At 39.2% G+C, this 23,701-nt stretch overlaps 2 protein-coding genes across 14 annotated transcripts in view; one reads left to right on the top strand and one right to left on the bottom strand.

The window, feature by feature from the left end:
- Window positions 1–22,621, top strand: part of FANCC (FA complementation group C) — a 196,702-nt gene extending 174,081 nt beyond the window's left edge. For 3 of the 7 annotated variants that reach the window (XR_014161347.1, XR_014161348.1, XR_014161349.1), the window contains 8 exons: window positions 162–214; window positions 2,459–2,558; window positions 4,397–4,472; window positions 4,638–4,719; window positions 7,336–7,507; window positions 10,678–10,878; window positions 11,714–11,917; window positions 14,531–17,043. Coding sequence is in view for 1 of the 7 variants with exons in the window: in XM_081880999.1 (XP_081737125.1) it covers window positions 162–214; window positions 2,459–2,558; window positions 4,397–4,472; window positions 4,638–4,719; window positions 7,336–7,507; window positions 10,678–10,878; window positions 11,714–11,857 (828 nt within the window). In the remaining 6 variants the exon portion in view is untranslated. Of the gene's footprint in view, window positions 1–161; window positions 215–2,458; window positions 2,559–4,396; window positions 4,473–4,637; window positions 4,720–7,335; window positions 7,508–10,677; window positions 10,879–11,713; window positions 12,195–14,530; window positions 17,044–22,518 lie in introns of those variants that run through there. The other 4 variants (XR_014161344.1, XR_014161345.1, XR_014161346.1 and 1 more) reach the window with 4 other exon arrangements.
- The window catches only part of AOPEP (aminopeptidase O (putative)), a 193,032-nt gene continuing 185,648 nt past the window's right edge, over window positions 16,318–23,701 (bottom strand). For 6 of the 7 annotated variants that reach the window (XM_081880967.1, XM_081880966.1, XM_081880963.1 and 3 more), the window contains 2 exons: window positions 20,089–20,291; window positions 16,318–18,216 (listed from right to left, as the gene is read on the bottom strand). In XM_081880967.1, the coding sequence (XP_081737093.1) occupies window positions 20,151–20,291 (141 nt within the window). In that variant the 3' untranslated portion in view covers window positions 16,318–18,216; window positions 20,089–20,150. The remainder of the gene's footprint in view (window positions 18,217–20,088; window positions 20,292–23,701) is intronic. The other variant, XM_081880969.1, reaches the window with a different exon arrangement.

Raw genomic sequence — 23,701 nt, 5'->3', positions numbered from 1 at the left:
TGCCCTACTATTGTTTTGGACTATCAGCTCCAATCTATCGAGAACTATATTAGAGTTACATGCTTTGGTGACCAGCTGTTGTTTGTCTTGTTGCTTTGTGTTGAGTTTATGATACAAGCTTTGTCTAAACTATCTTACTTGTTCTTTGTTATTTGCAACAGCACCAAGCTGCATGTCATCCGGCTGTCTTCAGAACTATAGACGAAATTTTCAAGTAAGATTACATACAATTTATGTGGAAGGATTTTGCCTATCCATCTCAAATCAGTAAACAATATAGAACTGCATTAGAATGTTCCATCGTTCCCATATTTTAAATATGGTGCATCTTGTGATAGCATTCACAAAATTATGAAGAATTTCTTAATATCGAGAATCTGATCCACAGAACAACATACGCAGCTTAGTTCCACAGCTGGCTATTCAAGGCAAAGAATTAAATGCAAGATGTTGTATAACTGATAGTAGAAAAACCAGCCTGTCCTTGAGGTACTTGCATACACATTTTATCATAGCAGTCCCCACCCCACGCAAGTCCAAGTATAATGGAATCCATTTTTGTTTAATTGTTTGATTCCACTACATACCACAAAGATACTGGTTTTTGAAATTTATCTACCCATGAAAACTAAATAAGTTGTAGAATTCAAAAGTGGCAAGGAATATTCAGGAAAAGAAATTTGAGTGATCTTGAGGGAAGTGGTTTTCTTTTATAATTATTTTCGTTTCAGATAGTTTCAAGGGATATCAAATCAATACAGTGGTGCCTCGCAAGATGAAAAGAATCCGTTCCGCGAGTCTCTTCGTCTTGCGGTTTTTTCGTCTTGCGAAGCAAGCCCATTAGCGGATTAGCGCTATTAGCGGCTTAGGGGCTTAGCGGATCAGCTGAGATAAGCGGCTTAGCGGCTCAGCTGTTAAGCGGCTTAGCGGCTCAGCTGTTAAGCGGCTTAGCGGATCAGCTGATTAGCGGCTTAGCGGCTCAGCTGATAAGCGGCTTAGCGGATCAGCTGTTAAGCGGCTTAGCGGATCAGCTGTTAAGCGGCTTAGCGGCTTAGAAAAAGGGGGGAAGGAAAAAAACCCGCAGGAACTCGCAAGACATTTTCGTCTTGCGAAGCAAGCCCATAGGAAATTCGTTTTGCGAAGCACCTCCAAAACGGAAAACCCTTTCGTCTAGCGGGTTTTCCATCTTGCGAGGCATTCGTCTTGCGGGGCACCACTGTAATTAGACTGTCTTTGAGTTCTGAACTTGAGAGGGAGCTTTAGGAGCAAATCCCTTGCTAAATATGGACGTGCTAAAAGTGAACCCTTCCCCCACTCATCAATTCAGAAATCACTGAGCCATTTCCAGCAAGACCATTTACCCCTCCCTGTTTTGGATTTGCTTGTGGTGTAACCCTCCATCAGTTCTAGAGTTTTCTGCTGCCCATTCCTCTCCTCTCCCTACTTTCTGGACATACTAAGCTGCAGGATGGGGAAGGAAACCTGTAGCAGCAAAGACTGGCAGCAGGAGAGCTTGTCCTAAGTTCCTGTTTTTATCTGCAGTTAGAACTTATGAGATGCTCAGAACCTCCATTGTTGATAGGAATTTGGGGAAATTCCTAATTCCTTAGAAGGAAGATTTTTAAAAAGCAGTGTCCAGAGTTCTGCTTGGCAGTAGACACTGAGCATGCAGACACCGCAGACTGGAAGCATGGGAACTAAGGGTGAGCTCTCACCTTTGGAGACCAGGTGAGGAGAGGTAGCAGAGACATCAGATGAGTTCTTTCAAAGCTTATGATGAATGTTGGAAGGTTGCCCAAGCTTTCTCCAAGTAAACTTGAAAAGAATGAACCACTTACAAATCAAGATGGGGGAATGAGAGCGGAAATGTCCTCGTGCACACAAATAAATCATAGTCCACATACAAAATGCCTATTGCGCATCAACAGTATTAATATGACAGCAAAAGCAGATATGCTGAAGAGTTGGGAGAATGAGGATTAGGGAAGATGGAAGCATGTTTAACCAGAGCCAGGGGATGAGCTCAGAGGTTTGATGCCACCAAACAATAGCTGTGCCATTTCTTCCTTTCATGTCCCTGCTTCCAGAGCAAACTCTAGTATGAGATTTAATATGTAAGAAATTGAGCAACTAGATACTGTGTTTACAGTTGTAGCTGGAGGGTTTGCAGTTGCCAAAACAAGGTTAAACAATTGTAGCTTGACATTGGATTTGTAATAACAGCAATTATATTGCAGAATGGTATTTGTATGTTCATTTTAAAAAAAGAAAGGAAGAAGAAGCAAAGTGAAGTTAGTGTTTTTATTTCCCAGGTTGCATAATAGCTAGATAGGTTTAAGATCACAGCCCAAGGCATGGGAAGAATGCTCTCATTTGTTTTTACCTTCTCTCAATTAATGGTTGCATGATTGGCACACTCATAATCTGACCTGTCATACTTAAACATTTTGCTGCTCAGGAATGCACTGCTGGAAACTGATGGAGCACCAGAAGTAATGACCACAATGCAGGTATTTACACAGTGCTTTGTTCAAGCATACCACAAGAATAATAAGCAGGTTAGTTGAATTCCATTTTTCGTTATTATTTTTTAAATGAGATGCTTCAAAATGTAGTATAAAAAGAACAATTTTAGGTTGCAAAGTGCTAAAAGAATACAATGAGCAAAATAATGCCTTGCTGGTGTAGTAAATGAATGCCAAGATAAATCTGAGGTGTCTTAAATGGAATAAAATGTTAGAGGGCTTTTTAGAGGGAGGAGGCTTAATCCACAAATTATTTTCACAGCATTAGTTCACAATTGTAGATTATATACTTGTACAAGTTATAATAAACTGTCCGTTTGACAAAACAATGCTTTTTATTTCTGTACTACATTATGAATCTATAGTGCCTTTCTGCCTCATAGGGATGCCTACTAGTTAATGATCTCTCTTTTCTCACAAACACACTCTCTCTCAACAAATATTAATGAATAAATATTTATTCTAGATTTACACCTAGAAAAACTGTAACAACTTGACCCTACTTCTTAACACCCTCATGTAACGCCTGATTCTTCCCCACCTATAGTTTTGTACCTGTAGTACCATTGGGATTACTTCATTTTCCTTTAGCCAACCAATGTATCTGTGCTTGGTAGTCTGATGCTTTAGTTTGGGGCCACATAATCTTTTCAGGTTTTACTTCCATAAAACTTTTCAGAGAACCAAATACTGCATTGTGACTTTTAAATTTTATTGGGGGAATTGTTAGTTAGTGAAAAGATGGGTCTTACTGGAACTAGTACAGTAATTGACTAATTAGCATTGTGATTAAATCTCTCTTTTAGTTTCAAAAGGTATAAATTAGAGTTGAAATTGCAGCTGTCTCAGTTAATATGTACAGATGCCACTCCCATTAATTTTATGCAGCTTTATTTCTATGGCAGCAGCACATTTTGCAGCCTCAGGGTGGCGGGGGCGACTGAGTGGAGAACGTAATCCAAGATCCCACACACCCTTCAAATAGCTAGGAGCCAACTATGCTGTAGAGGTTGTTTGTGTGCTTTGTTGTTAAGCTCTTTTTAAAACATTAACTAGATCTTCTATATGTTGTTTGCATGAGATTTCATTTTCACTCTTTATTAGAGAAGAGAAATACTTGGGTGTTGGTTTGGTATGCAGGCAGGAGTGCTTGCAGCTCTTTAACTGTACATGTCTTGAGTTCTGCACAAATCTTTAATGTAGAGGATGACTGCAAAGCAGTCAGAATTTCTCCAAATCTTTGTGTATATGGATATAAAATATATGGACAACTTCTGCTGGAAACAAAATGTTGTTTTGTTCATTCAGCCTTGTGGCTACCACATGTTTGTCTTGTAACCATATGCAATTGTTGTGGGCAGATATGTTCAGGAAGTTCAGATAGTAATATTACAGAAAAACTCACTCACAAAAAATGCTACAAAGCTAGACTATCTACATGTGTGCTGCATTCACACATCTTGGTTAGCCATAAACCATAGTTTACTGTGCATTTCTTTCCATTCCTCCCAGCTCACTCTGGGAAGGAAACCAAGACAAACCAGGGAAGGTTTGCTTTTGGGTTACTGATTGCAAAACAAATAATGATCCCTGGATCAAATACAACTCTCAGCTTGGGATCATGGTTTTTTCCCTCTAGATCACCCCTTACAACTCACCAGTTCTATGTTGACATGGAAAGGATTTTTAAAAAGTTGGCTAGGAGGACTTTGAGCAAAGTCATGAGGTTTGTGGCATTGTAAGAATGCAATCTATAGGGTTCCTTTCCTTCAATATGAATCACATGTTTTGTGCTGTATTTGCATATTTTCTGATGAGGCAAGTTTTAAGAACTAGTCCTTAAAGTGATACTTGTATTGACTTTGTTTTAGCTTAAGTTTCCACTGAAGGCCTACTTTCCTAATAATCCTCATTCACTTGTGATGGCTTTCCTTAAACATCCCTCAGGTAAGATTGGCTATGAAGTGCTTTCCATATTACCAGCTGTGTTTATTTTTGAGATTGATGTACTGTATTACAAATCCTCTAGTTTCTTAAGAAATTTCTCTAATACAAAATAGTGCATATTTTGGTTTTCACTTCAAATGGCTCCTATTAATATTTATCTTTTAGACTTGCCCGCTACTGGTTTGCATCAACACTTGACCCACATTGCAGAAATGCTCAAAGCAACAGTAGAAGCAAAGTGCACTGGGTAAGCAACAGTAGCAATGGTTTCTTTTTTGCTTTTTTGCTTTTTCTTTTATTTTGGGAATGCCATTGGCTTGGGATAGCTTGATGTTTTAAATTTCATTCCCTTTAGTTTTGATTTATTACTGGATTGGTTTAAAAAAGAACAACAACAAGGCAAGCTTGAAATTAAACAAATGACAAGACATTACAGTGGTGCCTCGCAAGACGAAATTAATCCGCTCCATGAGGCGCTTCGTATAGTGTTTTTTTTCGTCTTGCGAAGCAAGCCCATTGACAGCTTAGCGGATTAGCGCTATTAGCGGTTTAGCGGCTTTTAGCGGATCAGCTGATAAGCAGCTTATCAGCAGATCAGCTGATAAGTGGCTTAGGGCTTAGGAAAAGAGGGAAAAAAGGGAAAAAACCCCGTAGGAACTCGCAAGACATTTTCGTCTTGCGAAGCAAGCCCATAGGAAAATTCGTTTTGCGAAGCGCCTCCAAAACCGAAAACCCTTTCGTCTTGCGGGGCATCACTGTAGTAGCCCAGACCATTCATAGATGGCTGTCTTAGAGCACTCTTGTCTACAAGGGATTCCCATTTAGTTCAGTGGGGTGTAGCATCTTCTGTGCTCAAAAAGACAGCAGGTGGAGCTGTCTGTTTGCATGGAACCATGAGTAGGGAACCCTTTTCAGCCTAAGAACTGCATTCCCTGTTGGCTAATCTTTTGGGTAGCGGGTGAGGCCAAAAAGAAAATGAGTTTAGCCAAAGCAGGAACGGGAGGTTTGCACCATAATCTCTCATTGCTGCAAGCCAGATTTTCTTGAGTGTAACGACAGCAAGATTCGGCTCAGAAGGTGAGCAAAATCCTTGACCAGGATCATATGGGAAGGAAATGATTCCTGAGATATGCTGTTCCCTAGTGTTGATTTTTTCAATTGCTCATTTTTCCAGTTCTCGGTTTGCTGCATTTTTGTATTGGTTTCTGGTTTGTGGGGGTGGGGGGTTAAAGATGTCCTCATGAAATTTTGTCAGTCTTTTAGTGTGCATTTCTCTTAAAACACATTCCCCCTCAAAGTAAATTCCCCTACAATACTGCATTTCTGTATGTTGTTTTCACGAATATATTCACTATCATGTATACTTTCACCTAATATGTGTATTTTTATATACTCTTATTTGATTGGGGAACTGTATTGCTTTTAAGCAGTATTTCAGTTTGCATATTTCAGAAAATGGATATTGGGCAAGTTTGCATTAAAATATGAAGCAAATTAAATTTAGAGTCTTAAACATAAAAGCTAGCACATTGAATTGAGCCCAGATACAAAGTGAAAGTTAGTGAAACTAAACTAGCATAACCGGAAGTGATTTGGACACAAGCTACCATGGTCAAGTCAGCCTTCTCTAGGAAATGGTGGCGTTTGTGAACCAGAGTTGGTAAAAAGCATTTCTGGCTACTGTTGTCTGTACTGTACATATAAGCAGCAACAGGTCCAGAAATACCCCAACTCTATGAACCGGGTGCTTCTGGGCACCCCCACCAGTATCATCTCTGCTGACCAGCAGTGGAGTTCCAGGGTTTCAGGAGGGAGTCACTTCCAGTCTAACCTGGAAATTCCAGTTACAGATAGGTAGCCGTGTTGGTCTGCCATAGTCAAAACAAAACAAATTCCTTCCAGTAGCACCTTAAAGACCAACTAAGTCAGTTCTTGGTATGAGCTTTCGTGTGCATGCACGTGTATCTGAAGAAGTGTGCATGCACACGAAAGCTCATACCAAGAACTGACTTAGTTGGTCTTTAAGGTGCTACTGGAAGGAATTTGTTTTGTTCTGGAAATTCCAGGAATTGAACTTGGGACTTTCTATATGCGTAGCACGGTCCACCACTGAGCTATGGCTCTTGCATAGTTATGTTGTCTATATTTTTTATGTCAAGAGTTGTTGTGTTATGTTAGGTTTTATCTTTTGTTTGCTTTGGATGGATAGTTGATCTAAAAAGTGGCCTGAAATATTTAAAATAAAATACAAATAAATAACTAACTAACTACGGCCAGGTCCTCAAACACTATACAGTGGTACCTCGGGTTACAAACACTTCAGGTTACAGACTCCGCTAACCCAGAAGTAGTAACTCGGGCTAAGAACTTTGCCCCAGGATGAGAACTGAAATCGTGCGCCGGCGACACACTGGCAGCGGGAGGCTCCATTAGCTAAAGTGGTACCTCAGATTAAGAACGGTTTCAGGTTAAGAATGGACCTCAGGAATTAAGTTTGTAACCAGAGGTACCACTGTAAACTCATAACAGAAATGAGAAACAAAAGTTTGTGTTTCATTTGCATGTAAAAGTTGTTCAAGGCAGAAGACAGTTTTCAAAGTGCAGTTTTAAGAAAAAATGTCTAAAATATTTGTGAGCTATCTTTTTTATTATTTAAGTGCATATTGGAAATTAATTGCTAGATACCTCTCTGCTGAAGGAATTACTTTTCCTGTTATGAAATATTATTGTACTGCCATGGATTGTCTTGCCTCATGTGCAGATAAGACTACACAGGTTCCAAATGAGCACCTCTTGGGAATCTATGATGAAATTTAAAATTATAATTAATGGAAAAACTGAAATACATTTTGTACTGTTCCAGATATTGTGGAGACCTCTTTGAGAACTGGTTTTTGTTTGTTCATTTTGGAGAATGGGCTGATATCGCAGCAGAGCAGTTGTTGTCACAAGTGGAATCCTCAGATGCTTTCTTGTGGCTTTTGGCATTTTACTATTATCCAGGTGAAGAGAATTGGCGGAGAACTCAAACAATGGTGGGTAGTTCTATCTATGCGCGTGAGAATTCAGTAATCGGCCATATGTCTGAAATGTGAGGCATTGGTGTAGAAGAAATATTTTGCCACAGTTGTTATTTAAGCCAAGACTGTAAAGGCTGTAATTGAAATTCAGTGCTGATCGCAAACCCCACTTTCTGCAGGGTTTGGCTCCATTCAGGAGTTTGGAAAGTGGGCCTTGCCTCTGGCAGGAAATTTAAAAGGCACTGAATGCAATGCAATTTTGCCAAGGAATAATTGGGAGTGCATTTGCAGCTATGGCTTTGCCTGCCCTATACCTGATTTCATATTGCCTTGGAGAAAATGGCCTTTTGGGCCAAATTAGGACCCCTAGCAGGCCTAATTTGGCCCGTGGCCCAGATGTCCCCTGTTCCTGGTTTAAGGCTTAGAGATTCTTTCTAGGTATCTTCCATTCATTAAAATTTCCAGTCACAAGACTTTCTATTAAGTCTGTTGCTGGCCACAGCAACTCTGCTGTATCAGTAGTGGAAAATAACAGCAGCTCTGAGGATTAGACTATTAGTAGGGCAGGTGAATAAAATGCTAGCTGTCCATTTAGCATTTATAATGTAATAATCTCTATTCAGCTAGCTTTCTACACTGCCAGTTGTCACTCTTGAATCATTCACTAGTAAAATTGTATGGCTCTTGGTGGTCTCACAGTATGATCACGTTAAAACTTTGTGTGGTGGTAACGAGACAGTCCTTCCATTATCACCAATAGCAGTGACATTAGGTTAACCTTTCCTGTCTAATATACCTTTAGAAATCATAGTGATCTTGTGACAAAGAAGCTGCAGGCATACTGACTTACCACCAAGTACCCTTTTCATATAAAGACATGGGAGCTATTATTCAGTTAGCCAATTACTTGATTTCTATCCTGACTTTTTATCCAGAAAGCTCACTAAAATAATTTAAGTTAAAAATAAATGAAACACAATTATATTGGGCTATTTCTTCCCCTTCCCAACAGCTGGCATTGTTCTAGGGTAATGTACACTCTTCGCATTAGTCCATTATGGATGTTCCCATCAACTTTTATCCCATGGCATTCCTTTGAATTCTGGCAACTGGGCGGTCTCTTGCCTGACTGTGCACTATGTGCTCACTGCCCAAAGGCAAAGAGGGACAGAACCAGGGGCTGCAGCAGCTGTGACTCAGGTGACCTGCTAAGTGATAGCAGTTATATGTTCCATGTTAGTATGTGTGCTTATTAATTCCTCTACGTGCCTCTTGTGTTTTGCACAAGTAAGAGTGTACACAGTAAGTTTTCTGTACATTAATGGCCTCCCTGAAGTTCAGGGAATAGTTCTGCTTCTAATGGTAGTGACAGTAGTAGTAAAAAATGCAGTGACACTAGAATGCAGTCTTCTCTTGATGCAAAATTGCACTACAGAGGTGCGCCTGGCACCTTCATTATGGGCACCACAAAATAATAGTAACCTCTGGAAATTTTAATTGTCACTTCCTTTACTTACGGAGTCTTCTTTCATTAAAATGCTGCCAGGGGTTAGTTCTGTTTACACCTTTTAATTTCTTTAACCGCTCATGCCCTAACGTGACCCTTTCCAGTAAATACTCTCTCCTCCCACACCCCTTTTTCTTCAGTTGCAAAACTGAAATTAAGAAAAAGAAAAAAAACCCTCTTTAAGCATGTGGTTTTGCAGCAGTTTCCACAGAGAGGAGAATTTTAACCCCTGAGTAGGCAAAATAAAAAGAGTGAAACTGCAGTCATTATATACATGTTGTGGGGGCACCAGAAGTTACATTAATGTTGAAATCAATTTATGTATAATTACAGAATGGAAATAGATCTGTAGATTTTCTGAGAGCAGGGAGGGATTCTGGAGGAGTGGTTTTAGCACTGCCTCCTTCAAGCTGGCAGGGACCACCCCATATTGCAAGGAGGCATTAATCTGGCCCAGCCTACTTTATTACCTTCCCTGCCACTAGTCCTCACCAGCGTTCAGTTTCATTCGACCAGAGTTTTCCTCCACTTGTGTTCCAACTGTCTCCCAACTTGTTTCCTCACCCTAAGCTCTCTGGGGTATACCAGGAGGCTAAATGGGTTCCATGAAGTGGGAGAAAGACGCTCAGGGGTGATCATGTCAATGGCTTGAGCTATTTGGATGTCCCAGCCAGGGCTTTGACAGAAGCACCAGTCATATCAGACAGAAAATCCCCTATAGCTGTCTGGAAACCCATTGGACCCATTAGCCTATGCTGGCGGCCCATCCTAACAGGTCCCCCACCACTGCAGAGGGGAGAAGGTGCTGAAAGCCTAAATCTGATCATGACAAGGGGCAATGTCAATATCCTCCACTTTCAGATTGCCCTCTTCCTGCCCAGTTAAGAAATCAAGGTCCAGAATGCAGCCTGCCGCATTTGTTGGGCCAATGACATAGACATTTTTAAATCAGGAAGCATATTTATAAATGTTAACAGAGGGGGAAAGACACAATACGGAAATAAATTGCTTAAAACTAGTGTGTTTAGGGTTGCCAGGAAGGAGATATTTTCCATTTCCTGCCGTGCCTTTTATGTAGCAAATATTTTTAGGTAATACTTCTTAGGATCTAGCCAATAATTTCCTTTAATGCACAGACTCTCAAATCCTGCCTCTGTTTTGGCTCCAGAAGCTGTTTGTTCTGGCTGCTCCAAGAGGGAAAGGTGGGGGGGGGATGTATTTTAAACAATACTAGAAGGAAACCAACCCCCCTGGATTCATATCAGATTTTTTTTATCAGACGAGGTCAGATTGCAAGGGGATTAATTGATTTGTAGCTGCTGTATTGTCATAAGCTCTCGAGCCTTCTGTTCTTTTCCCCACAACAGAACATCCTAACTTCATTCCACTTTGTGACTTTCACCATTTCCGTTTACCAAAAAAAGAGAGAGGTCAAACCCTATATCATGGTCCTCGGTGCTTAGTATTTCAAGACTACTAAAAGCGGGGAGTTTCTAGTTCTTTTGAAATCTTCATTCTGCTCTTTGTGGTCCAGAAAGTAAACGATGCAGAATCTCTCCCTCTGTGACCCTCCGTCACTGGCTCAGGAATCATTTATGTGCTTTTCTGCAAATCTCAAGAAAACAAATGTTTATCTTTCACTTTGCAAACTTTTATCCCTTGCAATGCTTCTCAACAGGTGGAAGCAAGATCTGTATGTGACCATCTGACTGCCCTGTTCAGAACTCCAACTATTTCTGTCACAGATCTGCAGACTGCAGTTAGCAGCGGAACAAAACAAAACAAATCAAGTAGCAACCTGGTAGTTACACACCTGATTATCAGCTTTCTGCTGTTTACTCCTACTGGATACACAATAGCCGAAGAATTTATTACCCATGTAAGTATTTCTCTCATTTTTTTACTGATAGCAAGATACCTACCAGTGTGAACAAATAAAAATTCTGCAGAATGTCGATTGTGAACAAGGAAGCCCCTGCTTGTGCCTTAGTTGTGTGTTCACTCATCACAGCCGCTGTGTCACATGGTGGAGCAACCCAAAAGGTGGTATATACCATTTTCCTACACCCGGATTAAAGTTATGGTGGGGAGAATTCTGGTTTGATGGTGATGATTATTATTTTCCCCAGCCACTCTGGCCAGCTCACAGAAAATTTGAGTGCTCCTAAAAATATTTTTAAATATGTGTTGCGAACTGCATTGTGGAACCCCCTCCTCTGTGAAGAGGAACTCATTTCTAGTTTGAATGCAGAACCGAGAAAAGAGTTAGGTCACCAATGTCACTTTTTTTTTTAGAGGGGTAGAAAGTTGCTTTGCTGTCTGCCTTCTTGCAAGGCCCCAAAGGGTTTTTTTCTGAGATGGGGTGCAGGGTGGAAAAGAGATGGGGATTATTATCCCTGTCAGTTCACTGACCCATGTGCTGCTGAAGGTAGCAAGGTGATGGTGCCTGCAATGCTACAATGGGCTTTTCTCCCAAGTTATGTGTGGAAGTTAGAGAAGCACTGGGGATGACTTCCCTAGTCACTTTGCTGCCTGTCTGTGTGCAGCTTGAAGACTGTTCTGTTCTGTTGTAAAACCCAAAGAGCTTTTTCTCTTCGTGCTGTAGATTGGGATGGTTTCCCTGCTTGTTTTTTCTTTGTCTTCTACAGTGTAATTTTCTACTAAATACTAGCATTTCTACTTTCTCAATTCTGTTGTTTTTTCTCCCTTTTCAGTTTGTAGTTGCAGGCAGTGAAATCCCAGAAGTTACTGGTCTTCTAACTCGTCTTGCAAATAGAGTCGGCCAACTTGGAATGAAATATCAAAGGACTGTAAAGCTGGTGAATGATCTCCTCCTAAAACTAAAATGTGGATTTTAGTTTTCCTTGTGATACTCAGCTTGGCCCAATCAGAACAGCCAGATGGAGGATGGAGAGAAGGTATTTGGACTTTTTGCTTCCTTAAAGATGAAAGCGTTTTGTGTCTATGTGTATGTACAGTTGAATGCTAAAGATAAAAATATTGATATAGAAGTTGTGAGCAGTATTATATCTGACCTTTCTCAGGTCACTCTCTGATTTAATATGGTTGCATCTTAAAAGGACCTTCTTCTAATTAACTTTGTCCCAAAAGTCATAAGACTGAAAACAAAATGTAATTGTACTGGAGGGTTTTCTTTATGTAGCTAAATACCAGTAAATTTGAAGTGATATTTGAGCATGGATTGGATCAATAATTTTTCTGTCTTTGCCTTGTGAGAGAACTTGTGAGAAGCTACGTGATTAATGGTGTCTTTCCATACTCTGGGAGCTACACAACTGCTTGTTTCTGAGACGGTGCTTTGTAAAGTATAAGCCCTATCACAAGTGATTGTTAATGATTCCTTTTGAAGTAAATCCCTGTGTCAGATTAGTGACCAATCACCTTCTTATATTTCTTCTGATTCTCCCCCCCCCCCCGCCCCCAGGAAGCAGATCTATATTTTGTTAAAAGAACATTAGTCAGCAAGTGTACTGCGGCAATGTGCACCACACACCTTTCTAAACCACAGGCCGCCTTTGAGCAATGCCAAGAAAATACTTGTGCAGCTTAGAAATGAATTTTGTTTGATTTTTCCTTCACAACAAGCCTCTCTACACCCTACCAGTCAATTTGCATATTTTAGAAGCACCAAGCCATAATGTTCCCAAGTTTGCAGCTTAAGAGTCTTTAGTGGGAAGAAATCGTAGATTGGTCTGGAAATCCTTCACATTTTTTATTTACAGAAAGGACATACTTCCCAGAAAGTACGCACTTAGATGTTTACTCATTTCTGAGTTCACTTGCCAAGCTTTCCATTCAAGACTTGTCCCAAAGTGTGGATAATAAAACTCTTACACACACCATACTTCTTAAAATATGGAATATATTGCAATAAAACATCTAGAAAAGGGAATACTTCCTTCGCCATTCCAACTATGATGTGGCTATTTCAGATGTTGGGTATTTTGTCAGCAGACATCTCCATATGCAAACCAGCCAGTACAACAGAGCTTTCCAAACTGTGTGTCATGACACATTAGCGCGTCAGCTGCAGTGTGCAGGCATATCGCATGAACGCTCCCCACAGGGCTAGAAAGGGGTTAGTTTCACCTCTGGTTTGCTAGTAAAAGTGAATTACCATTTCATGAAATTATGCAAAATCACTGTCGCAAAATGATGCATGTCTAAAAAGTGTCTAACCAACACGAAAAGTTTGGAAAGCTCTGCATTATAAGTTAGTGGGTTCAGTGCGCAGCTCAGTGTATTGGGATGGAATTTAATGGGTTCAACTCGGATCACAGGACTGTGGAACAGGCCTGAAGTTGTTCTACCTAGTTGAGGCAGCCAGAGGAGGGAGCTTTCCAACAATGTATAAATCATGCTGGATGAAAGATGGGGAGTTCTCTCCCTGTGCTCTCTAATTGGCATGTGCTCCTCCCACTCATGCATACAAATTATAAACTTTTATACAGGTGTATTTACTGGTATTCATTATCCTTTGCATTGTATATCAATACATATATTAATTTAGAGGCAGGGCAGTATTGCTTTCCTCCCTTTATTTAGAGAATGTACTATTCCTACTGCTCTACACCTGTGGAGCTCCTAGACTAACTATTGGATGCTTTGCAGTCTATGCATTGCAGTCTTCACCAAGGTTAGAAAAACAGCATATTGGCAGGTGCTTCAAGTGCTCATAATTCTCAGTAACATCAACATGTGGGTCTGTTTAAGTCCACCTACCAAGCAGCCTAATGCTTGAAAACTGATGTGTTTTTTATTTCAAATGCTTGCCTGAACTTTTAAAAAGACGTGTTCATGGTTGCAATTTCAAATGCTACCTTAGCTTTGATTCCAGGAATTTGCATTAGGGTGGTCTATATGAGAGCAAATGCCAAAAAGGAGTTTCCCTTGCTTATTCTGGCTATCTTCCTTCAGCCATCTGTCTGACTCTTTTAAAGGCGTTAAAACCTCTAGAGCTGCTTTCTGAAGGGCTTAAGTGTACTCAAAACTGACTGGGGCCTTTTAATGCCCAACATCATACAGCTAACTCAGGCTGAAGCTGTGCCTCCCTCCCTCCAAGCAACTCAAAACACCCCAGGCTACTTTCAGCTGACAGCAGCAAAGCTTCAGTACTATAGTCCCTACCAAGCAATTGCTTTGCTTTAAATAATAGTAAGAGAGGAAAAAGAAAACAATTTCACGAATTCATTGCTGCTAAGAATTTGGTTTTTCTCCTGTTTATTTTAAATTTGCTTTTTGCTTGTTTTGGTTTAATCACAGTAGTTCTCTTTATTAGCCAATTAAGCTCATCTGTTACAGCGTGGGATAAAAGAAAAGTTATTACAGTAATTCCCTGGATAGTGTTGTGGATTCCTAAATAATTCCTATTTTGACACTGCTCCACTTTCCATGTTTCTTGTAAATTTTAATTGTAAATTATGTCACAACTCCTTCATGCACTGGGTCAGGCAAATAGTTCTCTGTTTGAAGACCGCATGCTTGCTTCTTTTTTCCTGATGGTTTTGCAGAGCTTGCATCTATTTCTGCTCTCATTTTGTCTTCTTGGAAACTACACATCCATTAGCTAAATGAAAGTCCTCTGCACAGTTTTCTTCAAGCAAGCCTCCTGGTTCTGAAGAAGGAAATAGGTACATCACTGTAATTCTTTATGGGCTTTTTTATTTAGGTTTTGGTAACCTTAACATGAAGTTGAATTATTCCAATTTGTGGTAGAAATCTTAAGATTCTTTTTAAAACTATGTCTTGTTCAACTCTTCAATGCATTTTTGTTAGAAAAGAAACAAGTGCATGAAGAAACAGCCTAGGATTCCTAATTTACTGCGTCAACAGTCTCTAAAGACCTTACCAGTAGGGTTGGGTGATGTGTTCATACATTGTCCAACACTGGTTTGTAGACCATATCATGAGAACAGTTTCAAAATGTTTAGCTGCTGCCTCAATGTTTAGCTGCTGATATATCATGGAGTTGAAACCAGATATCGCCCAGCCCTACTTACCAATTCTATCTGTGTGATTTTGGCATAACTTCTGGATTGGTTTACTCAATTTCAACATGTCACAGAACCAACTCTTAACTTGCGAAAACACCACAAAATTAACTTGTGTTGGCTTGTCACAGCAGTATCTTGTGTGGCCCTTTAAAAAGTAAAGATTGTAGCATATGCTTTTGTAGAGTTCAGTTTATTAGATGAATTGTATTGCCTTAAGCAATTATATAATAATTCTTCCTCAATGTCTGATGTATTGCCTTTTCTACACTACCATGATCCAGAGTTTTACATGGTAAAGAAGGTGCAAAGGGTGCTGCTCTAACCCAGAAAGACAAAGAAGTTGCCTTATACTGAATTAGACTACGGATCCACCCAATTTGGCAAATCCAGATATAGTTAACAATAGTATCTATTATGTCAAAATAATAGCCAGCACAATGTGTTCTTGCCCACCAGAGAGGGTATGATATTTGGGGAGAAAAAGTTTTATTTTATTTAACAAATGGAAGTTGGCATATCTATGTAATCCAGGGGGAATTATTAACTCAATGTAGGAACTGTAACCCGTGGGCAACACCATGCCTGTTGTTTGACAGTGAAACAAGCTAAACATGAATATCCATAGAGGATGACGACAAGAATGGTGCTGCACTTAAGGCAATGCTTTTTTACTAGGTTAGCAGGCTGTGCTGAGAGAGATGCTCGGAAATATAATTTATATGTTGACATTTAACAATTCAAAATAAAATCACAAGGACAGATAAAAAGGCAACAGCTCCTTCATGTACAGTGGCAAATACATTTGAATCGCCTTACTCAGCTTTTGCATCTTTCACAATTGAACAACAAAAGAATTACTTGCTTTCTCTTTGTTATTTTCTGCAAAAACCCCCCCTGTGAAATAGAGCATAACTTGCTTCATGAATGCAGCAGACCCTTTCTTGAATACATCAAAAGGTCTACATTAACTGTGACTGCAGTAACTCAGTATGATGCCATACAAACTCCAGATTTCTCCTGAATTTGGAAGACTGAATCCAGGACTGCTGCCGGAGCATATTTCAGCTAATTAGAGTTTGGGAACTGAACTCTTTTGAGTTGGGTGCCACAGACAGAGAAGCTCTCTTGTGTGCGTATGGGCACTTGGTGAATGCCCCTAAGGAAGGTAAGCAGGAACAGAGTTTCTGGTTTTGTGCATTCATAAAGGTTTATTATTCTCTCCTTCTCTTTTTGTAGTCATCAGTAAACCAACTGATAATTTTGAGATGAAATACAAAGGAGAAAATACAACTTTGGCACATGCATGATTTACAAAATTGTTTATTTATAAAGCTTATTGCCATTATTTTACAAGACAGGACTTCCACAACTACTGTGATTAATAAGTAACACGATTAGCTTCATTCATAGCAAAGTGATGTGACCAGCTTGTCACTATTATATTTCACGGTAAAGAGTTTTAATGGTGTACTCACAATATTGTGGCAATAAGTTACCCATAAAAAAGACAAAGAACCTTTGTCACTTCAGTTTTCTTCAGATTATTTTATTAGTGAAAACATCCCCCAAGGGTCCATTTTGCATCTAGTTATTTTTCGCTGTAGCTGTGCAAAACATGATAAAAATGTCCACAATCTCAATATTAACAATTTAGATTAGTAATTACTTGCTTGCTCCAAACCGACTTTAAATTTTGCAGCAGATTTTAATTATCAGTTTGCTAAATGCAAAAGTAGTACAAAATACCTATTTAAATAAATCTGTCTCTGGTGATTTTCTGGCCTGGTTTGCATAATACCTCATGATAAATATTACAATAAAGTGTCTTCTGGCAGATAATAAGTTGGCGCCACAGACACTTACAGAAGTGAGGGGATGTTGGAGTTTGCTCCTGCTTCACTGCCATTACCCTCTGGCAAAGAAAAGAATGGGGTAAAATGTTTGTCAGCTGATTGTTTTAGCAGTCACATAAATTGTTCCTTTGATGTCCAAGGTCAATGAAATCTTAGTACCACCAGCCTTTGCTAGAAGATACATTAAAAGTCTCTGATCTTTCCTGCAAGGGAAACAGTGGTAAAACTTATTACTCTGTCACAGTGAAGGAATGCTTGTAAAAAAGTTCAGTAATGTAGGGGATGGCTTTTCTTTACTATCCTTCTTGAAAGGGGGCATCTCTCTCAATCTCATTTTCCTTGTATGCATGAAGTGGGAGAGAATCGCAACAGATGTAACGGAGTAGAAACTGGAACTTGATAGCCATGTGAATGTCACATGCTCTGTCATAAGGCTGAATGTAACTTGAGAAGACATCAGGTCCAGTATTCCACAGCATAGTATTAAAAAGTCACACCACAGTATTATTCTGTGACCACCAGCACAGCTTCCTTGAAAATATATATTTTAATTGGGAAAAACAGCAACAACAAAACATTCTTCCCCTGTTCAGAAAATAGCAACTGGTAGGTTGAATGCCAGAATGAAGTACCCAGGATGCTTCCTCATTGAAGGAGTAATCCTAACTTGACACAGCCTACACATACCTCACCCACCCACTGGCAAAGCTACTAGCTCCTTTTGCAAGAGCATGTAGTCCATGTAAGGATTTGTTTGTGATCCACATCAAAGCACTGGTCTGTTCTATCTTTGGTTTCAGACACGAAGTAAGAGTTAGGTTTTCATAGACGTCTGTGCATTTAGAAAAAAAAATCTTTTTTGCTTTAGGGCTCGACTCCTGTTCCTGCTGAACTGAGCCAGTATATAAAATCAGAACTGATATCAGCTCAGTAGGCACCGGAGGACGGGTCCATCGACAGGCAGGAACAGTATCTGCTGCAAGGGGACAGTTCCAATAAGAAACAGCCATTTAATATCAACAATATACACACTGGACTTTGCAACCAACGGGGCTGCTTTAAGAACGGCACATTCTTTTATAAAATACAATACTTTTTAGCATTAGGCTCTTCCACAGTTATTGATTACTTCTATACTGTAGCCAAGCAAGGGTGATTTCTCACGTGGATTCTTTGCATTCTTGGCAGGAGGAAGGGTATAGGGTTTGCATCTTTCCCACGGCTTCTTCGCCTCTTACAATCTGCAACCTAGATTCCAGGCAAACATGTGCTATGATACTACTACAGCAGCAGTCAACATTTTAAGAGAGTTTTCCATCTCACCTTCTCTTCAGGTGCAGAACTTAGCCACTGTGAACAAAGAGGAAATCAGTCACTGTTCACCAATCAGCTAAGCTCTGCACCTCGCTAGAGAGGTCTTCATCTGAACATAGTTACAAGAGCAGCTGAAGTCCTTCAGTGACTTGTCTGTACATTTTTAGGAGAAGTAGATTCAGAGGTTCCAACAGTATGGATATGAGATTGCCATACCTACATGCAGTTACAGATGCCAATGTCATGGTTATGTGGTAATCCCTGGCAATGTGATTTTAATCTTAAGTCACAAATCAGCATGCCAGGAACCCAAACAACCAAAACGAAGGAAATGTGGGTGGCTTTTCTCTTTTCCATCAAGATAACTTGAAAAAGCTAATCTTTTCACTCATTTCGTTTACATGCTAGAATATTCGTTGGCTCACCATTTGGGCTACTCAAAACAAATCATACGTATCAGCTCTATAAAACAGTATAAAAAGCTCATAAAACAGTATGAAGAGTATTCTATTGCCAAGAGAGTTAAGTGTTCGTAATATAAATTAATTTTTTAATAAAAAAAATTGGGGTGGTGGATTGAATGAATTGCTCACACAGCAGAAGAATAACCCATTTTAAATTTAAATTTCTGGCTCTGTTCTAAAATAAATTAAGGTGAAACTGAACATGTTATCAAATCACTAAACCACATTTTGGTAGTTCCTTATAGTCTACATTAACCAGAAGCCAAGCTTGAATATATGTTTGCAAGCAAAGCTCACCAGTTTATTTGGTATATCTTTGTCCCCCCCACATATGAAGAACAAGATTTTCCATACTCAACTTCATAACCAGAGCAGCCCTTTCTACAAAAAATAAAAATACACAAACACAATTAACACTTTTTATATCCTGGTGCATCCTTTCCTAAGCATTAATTTCTAGTGGAACAATTTTGTTACTGGTTGGTCTTTTAATACTACTTCGTTTAAAAGTTATGTGAAAAATCCAAATTATTTGTGTCTTTTAAATTGTTAACCTCATTAAATGAAAACCTAGGAATACTAGCCTGGAAAGGATCCTTCTACTAAACTTTAATTACTCTGTCCACTTATGACAGTATTAAAATAATTGCTGTTTAATGCATTGATTAAACGTTAAGTGCTGTTTGTCCAACCGCATCACAGGCTGTCAAAATGCCCACCATAGGATGGCTAAGACCAGTTCTATTTAGCATTACACAACATGCTGATCACATAAAAACTGAGGGAACACCAATGATTTATAAATGGGTTCAGGCTGCTTCAAAAGCCATATATAAGAAATGGCCAACCCTCACCTGGTACTGCAAAAACTGGCCAGCAAAATGACGTTCAACTTGGTATAAAGTTGTTATTTTCCCTTGGCAATCCTTCCTCAAATGAGGCCTTAAAAAGGTTATAGTTCCATGTTAAACCAATTAATTAAATGCAATAAAAACTTACCTATTTCTACCACAGATATATCCAAATATTACATGTATTTAGGAGCATAGGTAATTTTTATTTGCTGGGAGCTCCCGTCAAAGATACCAGCAACTATGCAAGAATGTAAGCTATAAAACTTGCCAGTCCCACATGCTCCAAACATATGTAAAAATTGTGTGGATCCTTTTCAGCCTCAAGAGTTCTATGTTTTGAACACAGTTTGTATATGATACACTATAACAATCTTAGCCAGAGTCCAGATTTCAAAATATCTGCTTGCTCATAGAAATACAGATACTATGGAGAAAGCTGCTTCTTTCAAAAACTTACATTGAAACATTCTTGCCCATCTTTTATGATTTTACCCTATTATTATCCTACTTTTTAACACAGCTCCCTCTCTGGATAGCTTTCTTTACTTTGAGGATTTTAAGAGATTTTAGGTTTTGATATATAAACTTACTCATTCATAAACTATTTTCTTCCCTTGAGAAATGAACTATCTGGGAAAGAAAAACCACCTCATCAAAACAACATCTCTGCCACTACTTTAGCGGAGGACGCATTCATTTGGTCACGGGTTGTGGCAAAACTTTTACGTGCAATTTCTTGTTGTTTTGCATCCTCATTCACCATTAACTCTCCATATAGGTAGACACCCATTGCCTGAAAGAGGAAGAAAACAATAATCCTATAATCAATTCCAGTGTGGTGCTTTTCAAGATAACAGCAGCTGTACCAAACTTACAATTTAAACATGCACAAGTTTTCCTTCCTAAAAACTTTCAGGGTTCTTTGTAAGACTTTTTAAAAAGCATAACACAACTGGAAACCCACCAAGTTGTTTCCTACTATGGTCTACTCAAAGTAGATCCACTGCAATTAATAGTTCTATGTTAGCCATGCCCAGTAATGTCAATTGGTCTCCTCAGAATATTATTAATATTCTATATAATATTTTATAACAATTTTTTTGTAGTTGAGGTTGAAAAGTAAAAATCTTTATAGCCAAGTGAGCCTCACTGGAATAAAATTGAGTCTTCTACTGAAATATTTTTACAGAACCTTTCTGCACCAGAAAGTAATTCTGTACTATCCTGAAAATACAAGATCGTGCCTGCTGCAACCATGGGGAAGCAAGCAAGCCATTTATTATGGATACAGACTAATATCTATTTCCATTTTCTAGAACTTGCGGAGTTGGTTCGAAAAGTGGGAGGCATATAGCTAAGAAGTCACATTTTGCAAAACTTGGGTAGCCATATTGTTAACTAAAATTTCACTTTTCCTCATGCAGTTGTGCATGTTATGTCATTTTTTCAAAACTTCAACAGCTTTATTAGTTTCAGTCACTGGCTTTGGGCCAGAATCTAGTTAAAAGACAGAAAACAGAGGGTAAAAATAAACGATTTTTGCAATGAAGAGGTATAAGCAGTTGGATTTCTGAAGGAGCTGTTACTAGAATCAGTGTGATTTAACTTTAAAAAATGATCTGAAAAGAGATTAATGGAAAGTCAAATTAGCATGTGACTCTAGATTATTTATGATGGCAAATCCTCAAACTGTGAGCAGTTGCAACAGCATATATCCAAATTGAGTGATTAGGCAACAGAATGGTCACGGAAACTTAATAAAAGCCCTAGCACCATATTCATTTGGATGGGATCTAAACTGGTTTGAGCCGCTTCAAAAATAAGATCCTGGAGTTGCAACAGATGGTTATATAGGCACTTCTAACTTGAAAAACTACAGGCTTTTTTACGCTTTGCTTATAGTTGGATGCCAAGGAAGCACTGTATAAAATCATGGACACGGTAAAAGTATAAGGGGAGAAATAGAAAAGTATTAGAACTCAAAATCATGCAGTGTCCCAGTTCACATGTAACACTAATCCAAATTGTCTTAGTGAAAATGAGCATATGTACAGCACTCTTCCTCTGGTCCTGCTGCTGCTCAGCTACCTGGAGCTAAACTATGGCTTGGCTTAGTGTTACATACAAACCTAGGCTCATGATTTACCTGTCCTACACAAACCAAAAGCTGCAGTCAAGTTTCACCACAGTCTATGATACCAGTCACTAGTGGAGGGGAATCTGTGGTCCTCCCATTGTAGCTGGACTCTAGCAACCACCATCCCTAACCACTTATCATATTAGTATTGGCTGATGGGGGCTGGAGTCCAACAGCTGCAAGTCCACACATCTACCCTGCAGTGATGAAGGAAGTATGAGACAAATTAATAGTTCATAGCTCTAACTCAATGACTGGAACCTCCATGTATCAAACAGTATGCTAGGAACAATCCAGAGTGGGGGACTAGCTTCATGATTTCCTAAAATATTGCTTCCCAGGGGCACCTGGCTAGCCACTGTTGTCTTAGATGGCCTCCTGGCTTGACCTAACAAGGTGATTCTTGTCTTCTTAGTATGAAAATTGCACTAGTTTCAGTACAATAGTTAACAGTTACTCTGCAAATTGCAATAGAACAATAGACATAAAACTTTTTGGGACATCTCTTACAAATACTGACTGACTAGTATGTATTTAACATCTAGGGGAAACAGTGTTGGTCAGTGCTGTTTTTCTAGAAAAAGAGGTGCCGGAACTCACCATTCCTTGTTCTCTTAGAATGGAAATGGCGCCCACCTGAGAGGTGCCAGAACTGAGTTCTGGTAAGTTCCGGCTGGGAAAAAAGCGCTTCTGTTGGCAAGCTACTTCCGTGGTAAGATTCCACCAACCTACCACTTACTGCCAAATTGGAAAATAAAACCGACACTGAGAGTTCTCATTCTGATTGACTATTCCATGAGCCATAACTCAAACATCCAAATTTAGTAAACACTGCTGGTTCTGTTACTGTAAATGTTAATGGTTGCATTTGCATTTTCTTCAGACTTCTGAAATAACCAAGTCCCCTTTCAATACTGGAAAACACATAGGTCTTCAGTTTCATGCATTATCATTCCATAGATTGCACAAGTTCTTGGAGATGATTGAAATAAAGGACCAATAGTTATCTGCAGCTTTGTTGCCAGGAATTCTACTCCTCAAACAGAACACAAATATAAATATATGTGTGTGTTCTGAAGTGGGAGATCTGGAAAATTGCAGAGGCTACTTCTATGAAATGCACAATGCATTTCCACCCACCCTTCATGGAAGTATTATACATAGCAAAACAAATGGAAAATTATTTCAAAATCATAATGACACTATGCTTACTTGAGACATAATTATTTTTCCAATTGGCGTGAATATTGCATCTTTAAAAAAATCTGAAACATGGTTTTAATATAATTAATCTACGCTAAAATGTTGTAAAGTGTCCTTATTTAAAGTCTGGACATGCAGGCAGGGGAGCAAACCAAGCAACTAAAATAACTTGGATGATACTTGGCCACTGAAGTCTGAAAGAAGGAATGGGGCAGGCAAAACTTCTTGGAAAACAACAGCTTAAAGAACAAGGAAGAAAGTTAGCCCAAACTGGTCCAGAGCAATATAATAAAGATGAGAGGAGTAGAAGAGAAGGAAAACTGAAAAAAGCGGAAACAGAGGAGAATTGCAAGTGACCAAGAGTTAGGCTAAGGCAGTGTTTTTCAACCTTTTTTGGGCAAAGGCACACTTGTTTCATGGAAAAAATCACGAGGCACACCACCATTAGAAAATGTTTAAAAAATTAACTCTGTGCCTATATTGACTATATATAAAGTAATTCTCTTGAATAGGAATCAAATAAACACAAAGAAAGTATTTTATAATTTATTATGAAATAGTAAATAAACAGAAATATGAAAAATTATAAAATACTTTATTTTTAAATCTTTCAAATTTTTCAATTTTTCCCACGGCACACCAGGCAACATCTCGAGGCACACTAGTGTGCCGCGGAACAGTGGTTGAAAAACACTGGGCTAAGGGGTGCAGAGTTTAAGTAACCAGCCAAATATTTGCCTCAGGGTCTCTAGTAGCGTTTTCAGCCCAGACCTTGCTGCCTCACCCCTTCCCCCATTCAGTAGCAACGCTGCTGTCAGAAGGCTGTTGATGTGGTCCACACAAGTTATGACAAATACAATAGG

This window comes from Podarcis erhardii (assembly GCF_964252035.2).
Source record: "Podarcis erhardii genome assembly, chromosome: 11".
Lineage (NCBI taxonomy): Eukaryota > Metazoa > Chordata > Lepidosauria > Squamata > Lacertidae > Podarcis > Podarcis erhardii.
This window is presented reverse-complemented; position numbering and strand designations above follow the sequence as displayed.